At 42.5% G+C, this 17,972-nt stretch overlaps 1 protein-coding gene across 1 annotated transcript in view; it reads right to left on the bottom strand.

The window, feature by feature from the left end:
* The window catches only part of SMARCAD1 (SNF2 related chromatin remodeling ATPase with DExD box 1), a 108,728-nt gene that overhangs the window by 78,429 nt on the left and 12,327 nt on the right, over nt 1–17,972 (bottom strand). Inside the window, exons 4-5 of the mRNA XM_073638184.1 lie at nt 8,643–8,805; nt 3,596–3,662 (exon numbers count right to left, since the gene is read on the bottom strand). Coding sequence (XP_073494285.1) covers nt 3,596–3,662; nt 8,643–8,805 — 230 coding nt within the window. The remainder of the gene's footprint in view (nt 1–3,595; nt 3,663–8,642; nt 8,806–17,972) is intronic.

Here is a 17,972-nt window from a genome sequence, read left to right as displayed (position 1 = left end):
AACTGACTGTCTAGCTGTTCAAGCCACACCATCAGGGCTCTGGACGTACAGGTAGCTGCTACTGTTGGTCTCAGTGCTCCCGCAGCTGTCTCCCATGCCCCTTTCAGGAAAGTATCAGCCAGTCTGTCTAGGGGGTCTCTCAATGCACCCATATCATCGAACGGGAGGGAAGTTCTTTTCGCTGCTTTAGTAACAGCAACATCCAGCTTGGGTGCTTTTAACCAGGAGGAACACATAGCATCCTCAAACGGATATTTCCTTTTAAAGGATGGAGGAACACTACCCTTCTTGTCAGGCTTTCTCCACTCCTTATCAATGAGGTCTTTCACCCTTGAATTTACTGGAAAGACCCTTCTCTTCTTTAGCCCCAGACCACCAAACATAACATCCTCAGCTGACTTCTCTACCCTCGAGTCCACTATCCCCATTGTAGATCGGACAGCTTTTACTAGGGCATCGACCTCCTTCAGGGGGAAGCACTGTCTGTCTGGCTCACTATCAGAGGAAGAGAAGGCGGAGGAGGAAGCGACCGATAGCTCAGAGTCTGAACCCGGCTGGGTTTCTTGAGGAATATGCCCAGACTCTGAACCTTGCAATGCTTTGCCTATTTCTTCCCTTATTAAAGTTCTTAGGCTTAGGGAAAAATCTGGGGTCTCCTCCGATATCATTTTGCTGATACAAAGCTGACACAACCTTTTGCTATATGAATCAGGGAGTGGACAGCTGCATAAGGCACACTCTCTGTGCTTGGACTTCGAGGAACATTTCTTGCTCTAAAAGAAAATCATAGATAGAAAGAAGGAGGAAACATTAGTAGAACTTTCACGAAGATTCCACTCACCCCACAGAACCTTCGGTACCGTAGAAGCAGAAGAATCCAGCATGCATGGCGAGGAATCACGCCGCACCGGACCGTCCTTCCTGCTCTTAGTGGTAGCTCTTCTAGTTGTACGACCAGACCCTAGCCGGGAATGACGCTGCGCCACTAGTTGTGAGGGCTCCCCAGAGGGCTGCTCCTGCAGCAGATGTTGTTGCCTAGGTGACAGCTCCTGTGAATCTTCCATAGCTTACAATGTAAGAATGGGCTGGGAAGCACCTCTGTATGTTACCAGACCCTTTATATACTGGCCATACCGTTACCATGTGTGGGTGTGTGCTTCCTTTTTTTTTTTTTTTTTTTTTTTAAACCCAGGAGGGCGTTACCTGCTCCTTGGTCTTCCTCTCCAGGTCCAGGTGGGATCCAGGTGGGCTACTCGCCGCCAGGTCCTCAATCCCCCGGCGTTCAGCTGCTCGCGCCAAAAAATTCAAACGAGCCCCGCCCCTTCCGGTGACGTCACAGGGCTTCCTGCCCGGCGCACCGGAAGTCGCGTCAGAAGGTCGCGCCCATCACGTGCGCCGCCAGCGCGACCAGGATCTCCTGCAAGCGGTAGCGGGGGGGGGGAGCTCGCTAGCGGCCTCACACCTGGCGGACATCTACCTCCCGTGAGGCGATGTCGCGCCTGCCGCAACGCTCACGGAGGCGCCCCCATGAGCCCTGCCGTGGCGTCTCCAGAGGACCGGGACGGACCGGCTCCAACCACCTGCTGTGGCCCTCTCTGGGACAGGAGTCCATCTTCTGCAGGTAAGCCTGCAAGGTCCCCCATCATGGACAGGAAACCTAAACTGAGGCGGAAAGAGAGGGCCGCCCTTTTTAACCTGTAGGTTTCCTGTCCTTGATGGGCGGATCCTCTCTCTCACGTGGTGCTGTCATGGACGACCGAATAAAAAGCACATTTTTTTCCGCAGCATTTTTGCTGCCAAGAGATGCAGAAACCTTGCAGAAATGTGTGCAATCAAATACTGAATGTGCGCACATACCCTAAGGGCTCCTTCAGACGACAGTGCAAATCGGTCCACGTACAGACCACAATGCACGAGCTGGCCGTAGGTCTCCCGATCAAAGCATGACAGCTTCATTTATTTCTATGAGGCCGTCATGCTGGGGTCGGGAGAGCTGTGGCCAGTCCACTCATTAGTGGTCCATGCTCAGACAGATTTGTATGAACGTCTGAATGAGCCATAAAGCTTGTAGTCCCACATCATATAGGGTTTGGGGTGGTGGAAGACTCCCGCAGGTAGCTTCTTCCCCCTTATATCCAGGGCTGTGGAGTCAGAGTATAAAATGGACCGACTCAAAGTATATAATAAATTGGGTACTGTAATTCAATGAAGTATATGACACAATGCAGCCCTTTTCAGACAGCGCTGAAAGTGTGGGTGAGGAATGCAGAGCTATGTGTCGCTACATACACCGCCCGATGCGTGGGGTAAATGCAAAGCTATATACAAAATGACACACAGCTCTGCCCTCCTCTTGCACTTTTAAACAGTAACCACAGTAGGTGCCAGCAGTGAGATCTGTGTGGTGTAGGAAGACACATCAAGCTTACCACATGGTAGTGTGAAAGCTGAGACGGACCTTTGTTGGGTGGGGCAGGAGGGTAAGGGAGGGGGAGGGGGGGGGGATTTCTTTCTTGCACGATCAGGCATCATTATGCAGGAGAAAAAGTAAACGCTGCCAGAGAAGGATCTTTGACAATGCTTGCTTGGTTGCAGTGGAAATTAACATATTAGAGGCCATGAACTTTACTAGCCAATCTCTCCAGAAACCAGATTTAAAAAACAAAAAAAACACTCCATTCCAGGCACAGCCACATTTCTATGGTTAGCCCATCAATGTTTAAAGAAGCACTTCCATCAAAGGTTTTATTGTCTTAATATATTGCAATCATTGTATTAAATAGCAGGGCTGTGGAGTCGGAGTCGTGGAGTCGGTGTCCATTTTGGTGGAGTCGGTATAAAATCGACAGACTCCTAAAATATATGATAAATTGGATACAGTAGTTCCATGCAGTTTGTGCTGTAAATGTTTTCATAAGAATTTGGGAAAGTTATGAAATGTCCTATAAATGTCTGTTCTGTTCATGATCTCTGCTTTTAGTTGAGATGAATCTGTGCAGCACTTTATGCACACGCTCAGTACTGAGATAGTGCTGTCGAAGTCGGGAGTCAGGGAAATTGAGGAGTCGGGAGGTTTGGCTTACCGTCTCCACAGCCCTGTTATATAGCCCTGTGTACTTACAATTGCTCATTTTGTCCTTCTACCAAGTTAATTCTTCTTTTTTCCACTAGGTCTATGACATCACGATTAAAAACTGACTAGCTGAATCTTTTTAAGCTCCATGTAGAAACAGGTCAATTTTCTCTTCACAAGTAATGAGCCATCAATGCAAAAAGTCTATGGCAGAGGGGAAGAGATAGCAGCTGGGTCAAGAGTTGAAGAGGGAAATGAGTCATGCAGGGACAAGAGAAAAGAGGAGGATTAGCTGGGTAGAAAGGCAAAATGAGCAATTGTAAGTACACAGGGCTATATAATACGAGGGCTATATAATATGATGACTACAATATACTAAGAGGATACAAACTTTGATGGGAGTGCGTCTTTAATTGCCAGGAAATCCCCTTTACATGTCATAACGATTGTAGAATGTGACTTTTCCAAAGGACATTCAGGGGTTCCCATAACAGAAATTATCTCTGATATACTAAAACTTACCTTTATCGTCAACTTGACCTGCACCAGCAGCATTTGCATCTTCCAATGTGTCAGTGGAATCAATAAGCTAAAAGGTAGAAAAATACATTTGTTTACAGAATGACCACTGTGTTGCACACCCTTAGCAAATAATTTTACCCCACAAAATGTAATCAAACTTCAGCACAGTTGTTAAAATGTATGTGCACACGTTGTCTTTTGGTGCAAACCCAGTTAGTTTAGGAGGAAACACTGGCTTTTCTTACTGAAGCGAAGGGGAAGGGGGGGTGAAGTCAATTTCTGAGCACATCACCAATATTTTTGACCACAGGCCTTTTTTTTTTAAGCATTTTTCCCACACCTTTTTACTGCCATTTCCCTCATGTTCATTTAATTCCATTCACCAATGAAGAAACTGCCAGCAGTTTTTCAAGAAAAAATGCTGTAAAAAAAAAAAGAAAAAAACTTAAAAAAAATAAATAATTCCTGGACATCTTCCAGGTGTTATTTGAGCTTTCCCATGGACTCTATTATAAAATGTAGAGTGCATTTAAAGCTGTGCCCACTTTGCGGAAATGAAGCAGAAAATTTCTGCATGTCCTTTCCCGGAAAAAAGCATGCGGAATTGCCTTGCGTTTTTTATTGCATTGCAAAGGCAATTCCGCTTGCGGAAACGCAAAATTAATTGACATGCTGCGGATTTTTGTGCGCATCAAAAACGCTGCGGAAAAATCCGCAGCATGGGCATAGAACTTGCGGAAACTCATTGGGGACCATGGGGTGCGGATTACCAAGCGTTTTACAAGCGTTTCCGCTGCGGAAATTCCGCATCAAATACGCTTGTAAAACGCTACGTGGGCACATACCCTAAAGCAGTAATTTTTTATTTTAACCTCTAGGCATCTTTGCAAACCTGTAGCAGATAACGCCTTAACGACATCTGCTGTAAGGCACAAGTTGGTAGCAGGGGTATCAGGCCATAACCGACAGACAATGGCCGACAGTCAGGACCTGCCTCTAACAGCTGTGTGTTTGACCTGTTAAATACAACTGTTCAAGACAGCAGCATTAATAGATCACACGTCATTCTATGCGCCTATTGGTGCCCCCGTCACGCGATTGCCAGGCACTGATGGATTGTTATGGCAGCCGGGAGTCTGTTGAAGACCAGGTGCCTGGTATCATGGCGCTCCTTTGAATTCCCGCTTTAAAGGAGTTGGTATAATATATAATAAATGGGGTACAGTAGTACAATGCAGGATGTGCTGTAAATGTTTTCGTAAGAATTTGGAAAGACATGAAATGTCCTATAAATGTCTGTTCTGTTCCTGATCTAAGGATCTCTGCTTTTAGTGGAGATGAATCAGTGCTGCACTTTATGTACACGCTCAGTAGTGAGATGAATCAGTGCTGCACTTTATGTACATGCTCAGTAGTGAGGCCGGGCTGTGGACTGGGAGTCAGGGAAAATTGACGAGTTAGAGTAGCAGTAATAAAAATCATCAGAAATCATTAGCTGCAATGCGGCACTGCATTTTCAGTGCTGCACAACTCATGCAGAAGTGCAGCCCTCGCCTGAAGAGGATATCCACTGAAAATATACAACTTCCTTCCTCCATGGTTCTCAGGTGCTTTTTACTTCTTGCAAGTGATGAGGAGTTTGTCACAATAGTTAACGCGGAGGTTGGCAGGTAAGAGAAATAACAGAATCCACAGCATAAAAGATTAGTAGTTGTCGAAAAGATTGCATCACTTATCTAACAGTGACCTGAGTTACGGCCCGTGTTATATAGTGCAGTGTTATATTCACTACTTTTCTTCGTCAAAATACTGCACAGTATTCTTATGGAAGCTTTCCGCTATTAAAGCCAAAGGAATCAGTAATGAAGCTCTGAGCTGTTACACAAGCTGTAATATAGGATCTGTACATCCTAAGGAATGCAATGTCTATACAAAAAGGAATATTAAACTTACATATAGTGGATGTCTTAGAGATAGCTGGCATTTCAGTAAAAAGCTCTCTAAAAGCTGTGGTATCAGGAGGAGGATGGAAAATGGTTTTGATTATTGCAGGATCAAAATGTGACAAACTGGTTCGTGAGACAAAATGTAGGGGCTCATTCACACTACAGTATTTTCGGTCCGAGTGCCGTCCATGAAACAAAAAACACACAAAAAAAAAATCTAACCGCACTTGAACCAATGTGGCAGTGCAGATGAGCAATTTTTGTTTTTTTAATGACCGAATCTTCATGCAGAAGAAAAATAATTATACTGCAGCATGCACTAGTTTAGTTTTTTCCATAAATCGGATGAGACTCCCCTATTCAAGTCTACTAGTGTGGAAAAGAAAAAAAAAAAGGCAGATGCCATACGGAGCCACAGTACAGCATTGATTTTCATGGATACATTGCAATTCTGTGACATGGGAAACTGTAAATGGTTTTGTAAATTAAAAATGGCTGCTGCAAAAAAAGGACAGCACACGGATGACAAATTAGAAAAAAATTGTCAGTTTTCTGGATGAAACTGAAAGACTGTTTAAACGTACAGTAAGTGTGAACCTACCGTAATGTTGAGTATTTTTGGACACTTTAGTGCATTTTATTTTTTATTTTTCTAAGGCGAGACGTTAATTTTTATTAGAGGCATTACAGTGATTAAACAGTTTGGGTCGTCACAAAAACTATACTGAGATGTAGGGTTTCTTATGTTAATTATGGCACTTCTTGATTAACTTGTTTTTGGAGGGCATAGGAAAGCAAAATCAACTATTGTTTTTTTTTTGCTTTTTTAAAAGCATTCACCATGTAGTTTAAATAAAATAACATTGATCACATTATGGATTGCAGTGATATCATATTTGTTGGTTTGGTTTCTTGTATTTTTTTGTTAGTCAAACTTAAAAAAATAAATAAATTCACAAATCGATCATATAATCTTTGATATACCGTAATGCTTTGATATACTCAAAGCATTATTGCTTCTTTGCGTAAAACTGACTTGGTATGTATTAGGTTGTGCCACTAGTGGGGCTCCCGGCAGCTATAGTAACTCATCCACCTGGGAACCCACACAGGAGGCATACACAGTCAGGAAATGGAGCAACTATTCTGGTGGAAGAAACGTTGTCACTATTGAGGGACAGGAGTAGACCGGCTTTGACCCCCTTCTCCAGCTGCAAACATTTTTTCAGAGTTGCCAAAAACTGGCATGAAACTGCAGAGTTGCAACATTTTTGTGCACAAACATTTTGCGACTTTTCTAAGTGTTATACAACAGTTATTTGGCGTAAAGACTTCGATCAATAGGGGCCATAGGCTGATTAGGTCTACTCATTTTTCAACACATACAATGCTTTTTAAATAAGTTTTATTTTGTTCTCTTCATCTCTGGTGATTTAATAAAACTATCGGCATGTAGATGTAGGCATAAGTAAAAAGCATAGTATAAACCCTGCAGAACCAGAACCTACAGTCATTTTACGTGTGACTCACTCTTAATTACAAGCTTTTATGCATCGTGACTGTTGAAAAATTGCATGAACAAATATAATATATTATATATATAATAGATAGATAGTACAAGGGTTCAGCATTCATTTTAGAATTCTTATTTAATTTGCACATGTAAAAAAAAAAAAAATGTTTGCACCTTCGGCAGACAGGACACATTCTGAAATCCCGGACAGTGAAAGGGTTAGAGACTATGATTTCCTCCTGTTGAAGTCTGATGTGAGCATTAAGTTAGGATATTAGATTTGCAGCATAATTGTCTGAGACTGAAATTCTGCGACGTGCAAGAGTTTTTTTCAAAACCGATTCAGGTTAAAAGGAGCAGTATCTGACATTCTTTCTATGTATAGGCATAGCCTAATGGTGCAGTAACCATTTAAAGTCGTAAAAAAAGATTTACACAATATGCCTTCTTTAGATTTATACCTGCTGAGAACTCGCTAAAGGAAACGTCTAGGACTGTAAAAACATGAGGCAGATTATTGCACTTGCGCATGGTCTAGATTTTGGTGTTTTAAGCCTGCTTTTGATTAATGGCAAATTCTGTTTTTTTTTTTTTTTAACTTGTGAATTTTTATTTTTTTGAATTTTGTATGTGTTCACCTGTTTTTATTCTTAGGTTTGTTATTTTGGGTGGGGTTAGGGGCATCTCAGATGTTTTTAAAGAGGCAAAATTGTTTGCATAAAATGTACTCCAGTATCTTCTTGGAGTGATTTTATGTGAGCCTGGATTTTTTTGGGCCAAATTTTGAGATATTTTAATGAAACAAGACTTTTTGCACAAATTTTTTTTTATAGATTAACAGTCGTTTTAATGTTTGTTTCATGAATCAATAGTACACATGAAAATAAACAACTTTGTAAAATATCAGAAAAATCTGCTTCTTTCACCTCTTGGATTGATTTTTCTCAATTCATGGGTAAAATCTGTATTCAGAGAAGACAAATATTCATATTACTGAGATGAAAGGAGACAGTTGGTGCTTTTAAAGTTCTATGGAGATGTGAGGAGAGAGCAGACATTTTGCTGCAAGTTCTCCTGAAATAGTTATAGTTCTCCAAAGACCTTTACGAGCACCGTCATTAATCTCAGTAGGAAAGTCTGTATTCACTGAAGACAGATTTTACTCATGAACTGAGAATTGTGAGAGTCAATGATCAATCCAAGAGGAGAAAGAAGCACTTTTGTCTAATAAAATTAATTATAAAAGTTTTTTATTTAAGTGTACTATTGATTTATTAACAAAAATAAATTAAAAACAGTTTCTCTCAAAATTCATGAACCACATAAGACATTTTGAAGAATTTTGTGCAAAACAATCAAATACCACAACATAAAGTGACAAAAACAAATAATGAATTGGGTCCATGGTCTGTATCCTTCCAGAAACGGAACTCATTTGTGCATGGTGGTGGTTTGTGTTTTTACAGCTCGGCCCCATTCACTTCAATGCAGAAGCTCTTATACCATCCCCACAGCCAGTGGACCACTGTTTCTGGAAGAAAACAGTCACTTGGTAATTGGGCGAATTATGCATATGGATACACATTACTTGTAATGACTCTTCATTGGTCCTTGGAGGGAAGGTTTCTTGAAGCCTTTGCATTTTTTCATCTTTGGTTTCACTCTTCTTATGAGGTACACTTATTGCAGTGGTCTTCTCTGTAGAGCATTCATCTTCAGAATCGTCATTGTTAGATTCAGAAAAACCATTCCTGTAAAGAGAAAGCAGCAGTTCAAATAGATCCAACAGTTTTGCCAGAATTGTAGAGTAAAAAGGTGTGAAATGTCACAAAGTTTTTTCATAGCTCTTAGCTGTGCAAAAACTCGGCTATTTTTGACAGTTTTACATCAGTCCAGGCCAGATCCACCAAATTTTTTTCTTAGTGGGCAAAGCTTAGCCAGGAGGTAGCATGGCCAATTGCAGCCGTCAAATTGTAAATTTGTTATACGATCCTTCATGAATTTGGTACGTCTTACTCTAGTACACTATCCATCTAGACTGGAGTACAAAAAAGGGCTTTGGAGTCGGTAAGCCAAACTCAGACTCCTCAATTTCCATGACACAGACTCCAACTCCAAGACACCGACTCCCTCATACTTGGCTCATGTGTAAGTGATAAATTTACAGCAGCACAGATTCATCTCAGCTAAAAGTCTAGACCCTTAGATCAGGAATAGGACAGACATTTATAGGACATTTCATAACTTTCCCAAATTCTTATGAAAAAATATTCCCCACAAACTGCATTGAACTACTGTACCAATTTATTATATATATTTTAGGAGTTGGAGTCGGTCCATTTTATACAGACTCCACCAAAATGGACACCGACTGACTCCACAGCCCTGGTACAAAACATCAGTATTGATTTGAATAGTGGTAAATGTGCAGTACCCGGCTGCAGAAATAATCAGTAGACAGAATAGCTCCGTAATTGAGCAGTTCCAGCCGCTGCCGGCACTTACAACAGCTGATCGGCGGGACTGCAGGGTGTTGTACACCCCCCCCCCCCCCCGGATCAGACATTGATGACCTATCGTACCTCCGAAAATAATGCACATGAGAGCACACGTTAACTCTGTCGGCACCACTATAGTTTATGGCCCATAAACTCGTACCCTGTTTTGTGGGAAGTTCAGACATAAGCCCCGACGGGATTACTGAAAATGGGCAAGAACACAATGTAAAAAGAACCCAATACAGATGCAGTTTGCGTCCGTCCCCCCCCCATCATCACTAGTTCAGACCAGTGTGAAATGTTCATAATACCCATTCAGTATTTAGCATAGTCACACCAGCTTAAACATGCAGAATTTGCATTTAGAAAAAGGAAACTTGCAAGTAGTAATTAATTTGGCATACAAACTTCTTGCATAAGAGATTAAGGCCAGATAATGAATTAAAGGTCATCTAAAGTGTACTTATCACTAAATTGTGTTGTGTTCAGTAGCATACTAGCTGTATAATGTAATGCTTGTTGTACTGGGTACTTAAGTATGCTAGAATTTCACTGCTGAAAATCAATCAAGCTTCAGGAAAAGGCCACGTTCACACGCAGAAGAAAACCGCTGCAAAGATGGCTCAAAATCCACAGCAAGATGGCATGTCACAAACAGATAACACAATTTGATCGGCAATGTGTGAAATGTCTCCAGAAAAATCCAATAATATAGAAAAGGCATATTATGGATTATTTTCTACTACTGCAGAGGAAAGGTGGCCGCACATTTGTTCATGAACCATTATAATCTCTGGGAAAAATTAAAACTGTCGAGTAAGTTAGTGCCAATGATCCGCATGAATCATAAATGGAGGCTGACAATTTTCTTTCTCAAAGAGCATTTACCTGTATACAGTAATCAGGATGAACATTGAACCATATTACTTTGCTAATACATTGCCATAGCAAGCAGCACAAAATATATGTGATGTTCAGCTCAAACCATGAATAATACAACATTCAATGTATGCACGGAGAAAGAGTGTAACATTTCACAAAAAGAGAAAAAAAAAGACATTAAAAAGCACAACCAACTTAAAAATACATGAACAAATTATGTTTGAAGTGTAATTATGTTTCTTCTTTATAAGGGTTAACGTTTGACAGCTGACTGCTACAAATGTGGTATGTATTTATGAGCAGTTTTTATCATAAGACAGCCAAGATTAAACCGAATCTGTCAGCAGGTTTTTGGTATGTAATCTGAAGACAGCAGGAGATAGAGGCTGAAACACAGAATTCGGGGATAGGAGGAAGGAAAGAGGGCACCACCCAAAAACATATGATGACTAGGGATCTGCCCATCACATACTGAAAAATCATCACATAAAGGAATATACAAGAAGAAAGCAGTATATATAGACAGGGATCACCAACAATGAAATCAGAATACGTTATTGACAAACAAACATTTGAAAAGAATTAAAGCGAAAAACCGCCAAATGAGGCCCCAACACTGTCTTAGGCCGGTCCTCCAAAAACTGTTGTATAAGGCTATGTGCCCACGTAGCAGATTTGATGCAGAGCGTTTTTGCCTCTCTCTGGCAGAAAAAAAATGTATGCAGATTTACATGCGTTTTTTCTGCCAGAGAGAAGCGTTTTTACATACGTTTTTTCAAGCAGTTTTCCAAGCGATTTTGAGCATCACTTGGAAAATGCTTGACAAGTTGATCACACAATATAAATCCATGCAATCGGCATGGATTTATAATGTGAGAACAACTTAAATGCTTTAAATGCTGCATCTATAGTAAAAAAAAAAAAAAAAAAAGATTTAAAATGTTAAAAATAAAAAAAACCTGTATACTGACCTCTCCGGCAGCCCCCGGTCTGCTCCCCGGTCTCCTCCTGGCCGCGTCTTCTCTCTTCAGGACTTGCGGTGACGTCAGTCACCTGATGGTCACGCGACCATCACCTGACCGCCGACGTGAGCGGTCGCGTGACCATCAGGTGACTAAATGACGTCACCGCAGGTCCTGACAGTACACTGCGGGACGCTGAAGAGAGAAGACGCGGCCGGGAGCAGACCGGAGAGGTGAATATACAGGTTTTGTTTATTTTTAACTTTATTTCTTTTTTTCACCGCGTGGTAGCCGGGATGAAGAGGAGTTGTAGTCTCCTCTTCATCCTGGGTACCACACGCACCGAGATTACGCTGCAAATTCGCGGCCAATGAATTTAATTGAAACGCGGCAAATCCGCATATACCTGCGTGTTTGCTGCGTTTCAATGTTCCTCAATGGCCATGAATTTGCAGCGTAATCGCGGTAGAATTGGTTATGCTGCATTTTGCAAACCAATGCGAATTCGGCGCGCAAATTAGCGCATCATGTGCACAGCACATACGAATTCACATTGCTTTGCATGGCAGACTGTTTTACAAGCGTTTTCGTGGCGTTTTTGCGGCCGTAAATACACCGCAAAAACGCTACAAAAACGCTACGTGGGCACATAACCTAACAGTGTTCAAACAAATGGCTATTTACCCCATAACATAAGCATGATAATACAATGACATGCATGAAAAGCCCTCCAATACAGCATCAATCTAATATCACATGTGAATACTTCTATGCAGTCAAATAATGCTACCCTGAGCAAAACAAAACTGTAAAGTGCTAGTGCTGAAAGTGCAAATGCTAAAGGTAATAGTCACTATGTGCCCAGAACATATATCAATAGCACAAGTATAGACATCTACACAATATATACTGCTGGCACACAAATGGTTGCAAAAGAATGGGAGTAAAAAGATAAGACCATTCATAACCTGTGAAATATCAGGAGAGGATATAACAGCCCTGGCCCGACTAGTGATACTGCCGCTCCATACAGGTGTATAGAAGTGAGGCTGCGCCCACTGGCCGGGAGGGAGTATGTATAAGTTATACATACCCTCAGGCCCCAGGTCAGAAACCAGCAAATCCCAGCAGCGCACAGTGCATGTGCTGGGGGGGTGGGATTTTTATTGATTTGGACTGGACACCCCCTTTAATTAGCAAATCATGATAATTTTGGTGTAGGAAGGTAATCACTATAGAAATAAAATGTTAATATGATAAATCCCTATGAGCATGCGCAGCAGCTCCACCCTCTCACTTCTTATGTAGGAAGATATGCTCCTAGTGGATAATCTAATTTAATACTGGAGATACCAAAGGTGTTGAAGAAAGAGGCTGTTCACACTGCTGTCCATCATGTCTTTCTGATCTAATGCTGGAGATACCTACTAGAGTTGGTAAAGTAAGAAGAGGCCACTGTGCTGCTGCTGTGACTAGTAGATAGCTTATTTATTTTACTCACTTAAATAGCAAAAATTAAAAGGGAACCTGTCACCAGGTTTTTCCCATATAAAGAAGGGCCTATACCTGCAAGTCCTATGTGACAGCATTCTAGGATGCTGTGTATAACTCCCCAATGTGCTCTGCATCACACAAAATAAATAGCTTTTATTATACTCCCCTACGGGGCTTTCCGGTCCAATGGGCGCCGTTGTTCTTGATCCGGCGCGACCTCTAGTCTTGCTTTGTGTGGATGACGCGTTCTATGTCATCCAGTGTCCCCAACATCACGCTCCTGCGCTGGCACACTTCTCTATGCCCTGCTGGGGGCAGAGCAAAGTACTGTAAAGCACATGCTCCAGGAAAAGCCAAAGAACGCAGGCATATGCGCACTACAATACTTTGTTCTAGCCTTGGCAAGACAGAGAAGTGCGCCTGTGCAGGAGTTCGGTGCCAAGGACATTGTGAGAATGACGTAGAACGAGTCATCAACACAAAGCAAAAGAGCAAGCGCTGGATGGAGAACAGTGACACCCATAGGACTGGACCGCACCATAAGCAAGTATAACCAAAGCTATTTTTGGTTTTATAGAGAGTGCATTGGAGACATATTGACACCTAGAATGCTGCCACATAGGGCTTACAGGTGCTGGCCCTCCGTTATATGGGAAAAAACTGGTGACAGGTTCCCTTTAAATTCCACAGCGTTTTACAGACATCAGCATGACTGTCCCCACTGAGGCTCACAATCGAAATTTCCTATCCGCATGTCTTTGGATAACGGGAAGAACCCACTCAAACACCAGGAGAACATACAAACTCCGTGCTAATGTCTTGGTGGGATTTGATCCCAGGATCGTAGTGCTGCAAAGCAACAGTGCTAATCACTGAGCCACTATGGTGACAACAGAAGTACTTTCTACTGCTCATGCTAACAAGCACCTGTCCCACTAACATTCTCTCAAATGAAAAAAGGTGGCAGACATTTTAATCCTATAACGATTACCTCCCTAGAGAAAATGTGATTAGGAACTTGTCAATTCCTTTAGTTATTTTCTAATATTCCCTGAGAACCCCTTTAAGTCCTGGGAAGAAAAGGGATTGTCCGAAGAATTGTTAAAATTTTTGTCATGTTTCCATGATCAACACAACGTGAGAGAAAAACAAAAAAAAACACAAGGCAGTATTTCCTTAAAAGTTGAATTTCAATAACCCCTTCCGGGCCTTGAAAGTACTCTGTACATCCAGGTTGGAAAGTACTTATCGACCTTAGACGTACAGAGTACATCTTGGCTAAAATGTGGCACCATGATCATTGTCGTGGTGATCACATTCATCTGCTGGCGCCATCTGGGAGCAGGGCACATGGTGGTGGCGTCCTGGGGGGTGTCGCAGCCCCCCTGCAACTACGATAGCTGTGATTGGCTGTTCAATTCTGACGATGACGTAGATCGCAGCAATCAGAACGCACAGAGGCGATCTGACCGCAGTGACCACCCTGTACTTTCTCATTCTAGCTGCAGCTTTGTACAGGGCGGTCACACTGTCACTCTGTGCGCCGTTCTGGGCCGTGTGGTGCCACAGTAGCCTGTGTCATCACAGTTCTTGCTGCTGCCTGTGAATCGCTGCTCCTGCTGAAAAGAAGAAAGAAGAGTTTCTGATCCCTGATCCTTGCCTGATCTCTCCTCATCCACACCAATCCCCCTTCCCCCTCTGCCACCGAGAGCTGATCAGTACTCCATAGCTCGATTTTTGGCAGGTTTTTGCCTTTTTTGTGCGTCCTGCAGCGGCCGAGCGCAGATCAGTAACGCAAATCACTGATTAACGTCCAAGCTCACTGTTTTCCAGGACTTTTTTTTCGTCCCTGTCCATTCACTCCCTTCCCTTTGCACCACATCAGTACGTGCCGAGCGTTGATCAGTGACGCAAATCACTAATCTGCCCTCATGCTCGATGTTTTCCACTATTTTTTGCTCCTCGTGTCCCACCCCCCTTTTGTACAACTGTGTGTGCGTCCTGCAGCCGCCGATTAGACTTACACCACTGATTAGCACCCATGCTCATTTTTGGAAAGGACTTTTTTCTTTTGCACCACATCCGTGCGCGCATGCATGCACGCACTACAGCAGTAGAGCGCTGGTCGGTAACGAACATCATTGACCGGCCCTTGGTTGTTTTTCTCTTTTGTGAAAAAATAAATAAAATTATTTAGATTAGTTTATAGCAAAAAAAAACAAAAAAAAAAACACAACAACAAAGTTTACACCAAACACACACACACCTGAATAAAATTTGGTTATTTTACACACACGAAAAAGTTTTGTCCAGCTCGTCCCAAAGCCGGTATTCAGCGAAGGAGGCATGCGCCTTCCTTGCCTCCGACACTGACAGTGAGGCAGAGGATCCCACCTTTATGTTACTGACTCACTCTCTTTCTCAAGTGATACCAAACCCCCACGTAGACGCCACAGGACAAAAAATGAACCCGCGCCCATTGTTACTGAACCTTTATGGACCTCACCCCCTTCTCCGAAGACTATGAGCCACAAATTGATGATTTTATGGCGCAATCAGGAATCCAATTTGACACCACCAACCCCACAGAAATAGACTTACAAATTCTATTTCTCTGAGGATTTTGTAAGACTCATGATGGCCGGGACAAATTTGTACACCCAGCAATTTTTGTCACAAAACCGTACTTGATCCCTGTAGACTCAGTAGAAATGATGAAGTTTTGGGGGCCTGGTTTTTCACATGGTGATAGTGAAGAAGCCAGAAATTTGGCAATATTGGAGTGTTGACATTTAGTATAACACTCCAGTGTTCCGCATGGACATGACCCGTAAATGTTGAGGCCATCCACAAATTCTTGAATCATAATGAGAATGTACGGTGTCCTCTCCGAGATGACCCCCAACTTTGACAGACTTTTCAAAGTCTAGCCGGTCATTGAGCACTTCAGCAACACGTTTGCTGAGGTGTACAAGCTCCACCAAAAGGGACATCTGCGTGAATGAGTTCTTAATCCATTTCAAGGGGAGGCTCAAATTCCGACAGTACCTGCCCAGTAAGAGAGCCAGATACAGAATTAAACTTTATTAGCTGTGTGAAAGTACCTCAGTGTACACCCACAGGTTTAGAGCTTCTGAAGGGAAGGACTCCCGGATTGACCCCCCTGAATGCCCCCCCTGTTCTGGGAGCGAGTGGGAAAATTGAGAGGGATTTGGTGCACAGACTGCTGGATAAAGGTTATCCTTCATCACCACCATTTATGGTGATGGCAGCACCCCCAGCACTGTATGAGGTACCTCTACACAGGTCCACAAACCACACTGTACAGGGGTACAACAAGAACATGGGAGGAGTTGATCTCTCTGATCAAGTCCTCCAGCCATACAGTGCCATGAGAAAGGCTAAGGTGTGGTATAAGAAGCTGGCAATGCACAACGCTTTCGTGCTATCACGATGTGCAGGCCAGACTGCTACGTCATACCTTCAGTTCCAGGAGGTAGTGATTAAGGCCCTGATATTTGGCAGTCAGGAAGGAGTGGGCCCCAGTACTTCTGGAACTGAAGGTGCTCGTATCATACCAGGCCAACATTTCGTCGATGAGGTCTGTCAAACTACATAGAGAGGAAGGTCGCAAAATAGGTGTAGAGTTTGTCACAAAAGGGAGATAGGCAAGGACACTGTTTGGCAATGCGACGGAAAAACCTGGCCTGCATATAAAAGAATGCTTCAGACTATACCACACATCCATGGACTACTAAATAAATTTCTGACTTACACAACTCGTGTGTGACAACCTGATGCAACCTACAAAATTTACGTATGCCACCACATTATTAGATTAACATACTCGAGGACACACTAGATCAATTCCAATAAAGGGTCACGTGTGTGTGTGTGTGTGTGTGTGTGTGTGTGTGTGTGTGTGTGTGTGTGTGTGTGTGTGTGTGTGTGTGTGTGGTGTGTGGGTGTGTGGGGGGGGGGGTTTCTACTCTTTAGGCACATCAGGGGCTCTGCAAACGCGACATGACGCAAGCAGACCATTCCATCAAAGTCTCCATGAACTCTTTTCCTTCCGAGCCCTGCCATGCGTCCAAACAGTAGTTTCCCCCCACATATGGAGCATCAGCGTACTCAGGAGAAATTGCACAACAGATTTTGAGGTCCATCTTCTCCAGTTACACTTGTGAAATTCAACGTGATAATTTTCGGTGAAGCACCTGGGGGCTCAAGGTGCTCACCACACATCTAGATAAATTCCTTAGGGGGTCTAGTTTCCAAAATGGGGTCACTTGTGGGGGGGGTGTTTAGGCACATCAGGGGCTCTCCAAACGTGACATGGCGTCCGCTAATTATACCAGCAAATTTTGCATTCAAAAAGCATAATTACGCGCCTTCCCTTCGAGCCCTGCCATGTGTCACAGTGGTTTTCCCCAACATATGGGGTATCCGCGTACTCAGGAGAAATTTCTCCTGTTACCCTTGTGAAAATAAAATTTGGGTCTAAAGTAAAATTTTTGTGAAAAAGTGTTATTTAATTTTTTCCTTTCATGTTTCATTAATTCCTGTGAAGCACCTGAAGGGTTAATAAACTTCTTGAATGTGGTTTTGAGCACCTTGAGGGGTGCAGTTTTTAGAATGGTGTCATTATTGGGTATTTTTTGACACATCGACCCCTCAAAGTCACTTCAAATGTGATGTGGTCCCTAAAAAATTGCTTTTGTAAATTTTGTTGGAAAAATTAGAAATCGCTGGTCAACTTTTAACCCTTATAACTTTCTAACAAAAAAAAAAAAAATGGCTGCAAAAATTGTGCTGATGTAAAGTAGACATGTGGGAAATATTATATATTGCCTACGGTGTTAAAATTGAAAATTTTTCCAAATTTTCACCAAATATCATTTATCTCCGATTTAGGGCCATGAAAATTCAAAGTCTGAAAATTGCTGCCAAATTTAAGATTTTTTGACAAATAAACGCAAGTCATATCGAAGAAATTTTACCACTATTATGAAGTACAATATGTCCCGAAGAAACAGCCTCAGAATCAGTGGGATCCGTTGAAGCGTTCCAGAGTTATTACCT

This window comes from Phyllobates terribilis, unplaced genomic scaffold (genome assembly GCF_046119375.1).
Source record: "Phyllobates terribilis strain yellow unplaced genomic scaffold, ASM4611937v1 Scaffold_1__5_contigs__length_1240528914, whole genome shotgun sequence".
Taxonomy (NCBI): domain Eukaryota; kingdom Metazoa; phylum Chordata; class Amphibia; order Anura; family Dendrobatidae; genus Phyllobates; species Phyllobates terribilis.
Note: the sequence above shows the minus strand (reverse complement) of the source record. Positions and strands in the feature narration are given on the sequence as shown.